Below are 5,191 nucleotides of genomic sequence, written 5' to 3'. Positions count from 1 at the left end.
GCCTGCTGAAGAAACTGACTTTGGCATGTGGGACCAGAGAACAAGCACGGTTCCTCGAAAAACATGCCAAAGTTGAATCCTTGAGCGTGGAATGTTCTGCAGCATCTCTAGTGGACCTCCGTGAACAGCGCATCTGCAGGATACTTTCATGGTTTTGTAAAAACATCAACAGATGCAGTAGCGGATAATTGTTCGGTACGGCAGTTTATGCTCTTACTCTCATCCCCGGTTCAGCTTTAGCTCAATGCCAGTAAGCTAAGAGCACTATGATAAGCCATTTCGGGCATTTGTGAAGTGGAAGATGCTGATCAGGAGGAGATGCTGGAGTAAGAAAGGGACGTTGCTGCAGAGGATGCTGACACATTTGAGAAGTGTATAAACCATTATTTTACACATTTGAGAACGCAGATCCCGGCACAAGAATTTTGCCCAATATCATATATGCGAGCTTATTGTAAAAGCGATGCAAGCTGTCGCTGCCTCCCAGGATCATGTATTCTGTTAGAAGCATCTGCCCATGCCAGTGGTCTTGCAAAGATCTAATCAGGACATCTGACGAGAAAGAAGAGAAGAGATTTGAGTTTCAGGTGTGTCGTATGCATGTCACTGCTTCTAGTGCAAATTGTGAGCACGTTTTGTTTTGGTTTCATTCCATCACGTACAAGACTGCTTTCAACTGGTTCCTACGTCGACGAGGAGCATGTGTGCTTAACCTTTTGTCTGTTGGACTGCAATTCAAGATGAGCGGAATAATGCTGTCTGAGAAGAGACAGGGAAGCAAGAAATTGAGAAGCAGGAGCTTTCTCACCCTTCAGATTCCCTCCAAAGCTTTGGCAAGTCTAAGAGTCAACATCATCAGCAGTTTCGCTTCCTTCTCTCTCAGGAAGAAACGGTAGTCTATTGGATTGGACGTGAGGACAAACACAAACCCCCCCCCCCAACCCCAAACCCCACAAATGACTAGTAGAAGCCCATTACTTTGACAGCTCAAGTTTATATGATCCACATGTTAGGGCTCAATGCGTACAAAATAGGCCTCAAGAATTGGGTATATGGTTTGAAAAATGGAATTGCACTTGCACCAAATATATGGACTGGTAATAATCTTTTTTGGGGCAATGATCTAAAAAATAATCTCACTATCAGTATTTGATTTTCACTGAAAATCATGATCTTCTTAATATGGGAAACTAACAAGGTTCATCTTGCACGGATGATGAGACAGGACCACTAAATCTTTGTTTTCAGTTCCATGTTCTAATTTAAGCTTATCCGTTTGGCTTTAAATTCCCATAGTATATAGTTTTTTTTTTGGTTAATTATTAGATAGCTATCAAGATTAAGATAAGGACATATCATCAGATCGAAATTTTACCATGAAACAGCAAGATTTAATCATATAATTTCGTTAAATATAGTATAGAAAAGCCACGTCAACGGAAAAACATGCATGAGAGAGGAGAAAAGATTGAATCGGACGGCTGGCAGCGAGAGATTCGGTCTTGTCACTCTTCACACCAGGCTTCATCCCCACCCGTCTCAGATTTAGGCGCGATTTGTTCATCACTCGCACATATCGAAACCAATAACTCTATTATCATCCGACTTGCTCATCAAATTAACAGCGTCTTCTTCTCCTCTTCCACGTTTTTATCCGTCTTCAATGTCGTGCAGAGGTTGACGATGTCCTCTGCGTCTCTATAGCGTCTTGGAGGGATCTCGGTTTTGGTTTCGGCCCTCTGTCTCAATGGCATCTTCCAAGTGGAAAAAGAGGGAACACGAGGGTGAGACCGACAAGACAAAACTTATAATTGCTGGAATCCGGCACCAGTTGTTGCTGCTCCGCCGCCGCCGGCACGGTGTATTTCAGCTCGTCTCCGGCTGTCTTCTCCTCCTCCTCCTCGTCTCCTTCTCCCTTCTTTCTCCTCCTCCTCCATTTACTCGTCACCACTATGTTGTACGTATTTCTTCTTCTTCTTCTTCTTCTTACTCTGTTTAAATAAAACAGAACAATAGCAGAGCTGAAACCATCCCGCTCTGGCACTTAGTTCTGTCTTTCAACAGGTTGTCCTAATCTTGTTCAGTTTTATGGATTCTGATCTTGTATGTAATATATATAGAGGAACAATGAGGTAGCCCTGGAACGCAATCCAAAACCGCCTTCGAAGTTTCATATTCCGGTATGTGAAACATGTCTGAATTGATCGTTTACGTTGACAAGACCTCTCTCCCAGTTTTCGCTTCTCTTAGAGACAACGGCGATGTGTATATCAGGCAAATGGCGAGAGTTCAGATAGAGAATTGTGGAACTCGAGCTTCTCCAGGTTCTACTATGGCTGCAGCAATGCCGATGATGGGTTTCAAGGTACTCGACAGAGCCATGTGTGTTTACTCACGAATGGATTTCTCTTTTCAAGCTGAAAACTTGGGGGGGGGGGGAACAGAGGGAATTTGGCACTCGGGTTTAAAAGGCTGGTGTTTTGATTTCGGTGACGTTGTTTCTGTGGCAGTGGCGGATCAGAAAACACACAGGGATCGGTACTTATTGATTGCGACGAGCGGGGGGCTAAACCAACAACGAACAGGGGTGAGCCACTGCTGCTGCTGCAGGTGTTTTTTTATAAACCTTTTCTCATCTTCTTCTGCTGCTTCTGCAGATAATAGACGCTGTGGTTGCTGCTTATATCCTAAACGCCACTCTGGTGGTGCCCAAGCTGGACCAGAAGTCGTATTGGAAGGACTCGAGGTCCGTTCTGTTTCGCTGTTTATATGATTCAAATACTCATTCCTCCTAGCTACATTCCAACTCCTCCTTTCTCTGCAGCAACTTTGAGGAAATCTTTGACGTCGATTGGTTCATTTCCTATCTCTCAAAGGACGTTAAGATAATCGAAAAACTGCCTCAAGAACAAGGAAAAACCCCCCGGCACCACACCGTGCGCGTTCCCAGGAAATGCACGCCGTCGTGCTATCTTCATCGTGTTTTGCCCCTTCTCACCAAGAAACATGTTAGTGAAACAAATGTTGAATTATGACAGGAAATGCATGAGCTAAATACTGATGATTTGAGTCTTCCTTCTGGTGGCGTAGGCGGTTGAACTCAGCAAGTTCGATTACAGGCTCTCAAATAAGCTGGACGCCAGCTTGCAGAGGCTAAGATGTAGAGTTAACTACCACGCCCTGAGATATACACCATCCATTGACAAAATGGGCAGACTTCTTGTTGAAAGGATGAGAAAGCAAGCCCAGCATTTCGTTGCTCTTCATCTCAGGTATCAACAAAACTATGAGGAAGATTCCGGGGTTTCAACAAGATTCTGTGTTTCTGCTTCCCTTTTTCTTTGAGTAAGCTTGCGACTGAGAAAGTTCTGGAAAATGTTTTAGGTTCGAACCTGATATGCTTGCGTTCTCGGGATGCTATTACGGAGGCGGGGACAGGGAGAGGGCTGAACTCGGAGCCATCAGAACAAGATGGAAAACTTTACATGTGAGTCTTTAGCATATTCCACATACTCATAACTCGCAGTCGTTTACGCCTTTTCACCACGACAAGTTCCTTTCGAGTTCATCTTCTGTATTCATCTTGCACTTGCCAATATACTTTCAAAAAGCACCCAGATCTCTGGGCTCACAATTGTGTGGTTGCTATAATTTGCAGACCGCAAATCCTGACAAGGTACGGAGACATGGTCGATGTCCACTGACGCCAGAGGAGATTGGACTGATGCTTAGAGCATTAGGCTTTGGGAGTGATGTTCACTTGTACGTGGCGTCAGGCGAAGTGTACGGAGGAGAGAAGACAATAGCTCCTCTGCGAGCTCTGTTTCCAAATCTCCATACCAAAGAGACCTTGACCTCCAAGGAGGAGCTGGCGCCGTTCGCTCAGTTCTCTTCGCGCATGGCTGCTCTTGACTTCATGGTCTGTGATGAGAGCGATGCATTCGTCACCAACAACAACGGTAACATGGCCAGGATTTTAGCAGGACGAAGGTATTCTCTCCCTCCCTCTCTCTCTCCCCCCAGGGGTCATTGCAAAAGAGCTCAGTTGGGGCATTCGCATCTCTTAGCAGGAGATACTTTGGACACAAAGTGACGATCCGTCCAAACGCCAAGAAACTCCATAAGCTCTTCACGAACCGAGACAACATGACATGGGACGAATTTGCGTCCAAGCTCAGGAGTTATCAGCAAGGGTTCATGGGCGAACCAGAGGAAATAAAACCAGGACACGGCGAGTTCCACGAGAATCCTTCGTCCTGCATCTGCCGAATCTCTGAAGCGGCACACATGGAACATACAAGGGACAAAGAAACAGGATATCTAACAGAGGACGAGCCAGACCTGTCTGATTCAGAGTACTCAGAGATGGCCAATGTCCCTGCCACAGATGCAGGCTCAAGTAGTTCGTCGCTGAAACCCGATCAGGCCGAAGTTGACGAGGTGTTCTCAGATTAATCTAAGAAGCTTCTCAGGGTTTTTTTCTTTCTTTCAGGAATTATTTACGTTCAGCATTGGGACAGTCTCTCTGGTTACCGTCATGTACATAAGTTTCTGAATCTGTAAATATATACTCTTCGGTAAAGATATATTTGGACTTTGGGAACTCTGATAGATATTAATGTATAAAAATTATTATTATAATATCTCCAACCAATGCATCAATTTAATGAATTATCAAAGCGGAAACGATACTTTTTTTTTTTGGTTTAAGAAGGGAACCGATACTCAAGAGCATGGAGCTTGTGTTTTGTGGGCTATTAAAATAAGAAGAGGAAGAGGCGATGTACCTTGCCTCGTCCTACTAAATACCTATAATAATAAAACATATTAATCAGTTAAAATAAACCCTATATTACGGATGAAAAATGAACCCGACTCGCGGCATGGCTCGTGAGCCAACCCATATTTTTCCGAACAAAACTCAAGTATTTTGAGCCCATAAAAAAACGGGCCACACGAACCAGTCCGTCACGAATCGGACTCGTGGCGAGCTAGCCCGTCACGATCTGGGCTGGCTCGGGCCAAAACAAATATTTTTTTTTAAAATTTTAATATTTTTATATATTTTTATATATACAAATTTTAATTTTATTATATATTTAGTTTATTTTGTTTAAAATTTTAATTTTTTTAATTAAATTTTAGATATTAAAATTATTTTTAAATATTTTTTAGTATTAAAATTTTATTT

General features: G+C 43.3%; 1 protein-coding gene across 2 annotated transcripts; it reads left to right on the top strand.

Moving 5' to 3' along the window:
• The first annotated feature begins 1,405 nt into the window (after positions 1 to 1,405).
• LOC104807795 (uncharacterized protein At1g04910) lies at positions 1,406 to 4,595 on the top strand. 2 transcript variants are annotated; one of them, XM_010533210.2, is made up of 10 exons: positions 1,406 to 1,957; positions 2,121 to 2,180; positions 2,275 to 2,365; positions 2,511 to 2,587; positions 2,658 to 2,746; positions 2,825 to 3,008; positions 3,091 to 3,272; positions 3,385 to 3,487; positions 3,659 to 3,990; positions 4,068 to 4,595. In XM_010533210.2, the coding sequence occupies exons 1-10, from the start codon at positions 1,748 to 1,750 to the stop codon at positions 4,453 to 4,455; spliced, it is 1,716 nt and encodes a 571-aa protein (XP_010531512.1). In that variant the 5' UTR covers positions 1,406 to 1,747; the 3' UTR covers positions 4,456 to 4,595. The 2 variants fall into 2 exon arrangements, with proteins under 2 accessions (XP_010531512.1, XP_010531513.1); XM_010533211.2 differs by having other exon boundaries at positions 1,407 to 1,957; positions 4,071 to 4,595.
• Positions 4,596 to 5,191: the final 596 nt, after the last annotated feature.

The sequence above is a fragment of the Tarenaya hassleriana genome, unplaced genomic scaffold (assembly GCF_000463585.1).
Source record: "Tarenaya hassleriana unplaced genomic scaffold, ASM46358v1 Cleome13, whole genome shotgun sequence".
NCBI classification, from domain to species: Eukaryota; Viridiplantae; Streptophyta; class Magnoliopsida; order Brassicales; family Cleomaceae; genus Tarenaya; species Tarenaya hassleriana.
Note: the sequence above shows the minus strand (reverse complement) of the source record. Positions and strands in the feature narration are given on the sequence as shown.

What these genes read in the sequence shown, in the direction of transcription:
- LOC104807795 (XM_010533210.2), top strand. Translation starts at nt 1,748, where the DNA reads ATGGCATCTTCCAAGTGGAAAAAGAGGGAACACGAGGGTGAGACCGAC. An exon ending in TGCCGATGATGGGTTTCAAG is followed by an intron (nt 2,366 to 2,510) that starts GTACTCGACAGA and finishes TTTCTGTGGCAG; the next exon opens with TGGCGGATCAGAAAACACAC. An exon ending in CCCTTCTCACCAAGAAACAT is followed by an intron (nt 3,009 to 3,090) that starts GTTAGTGAAACA and finishes CTGGTGGCGTAG; the next exon opens with GCGGTTGAACTCAGCAAGTT.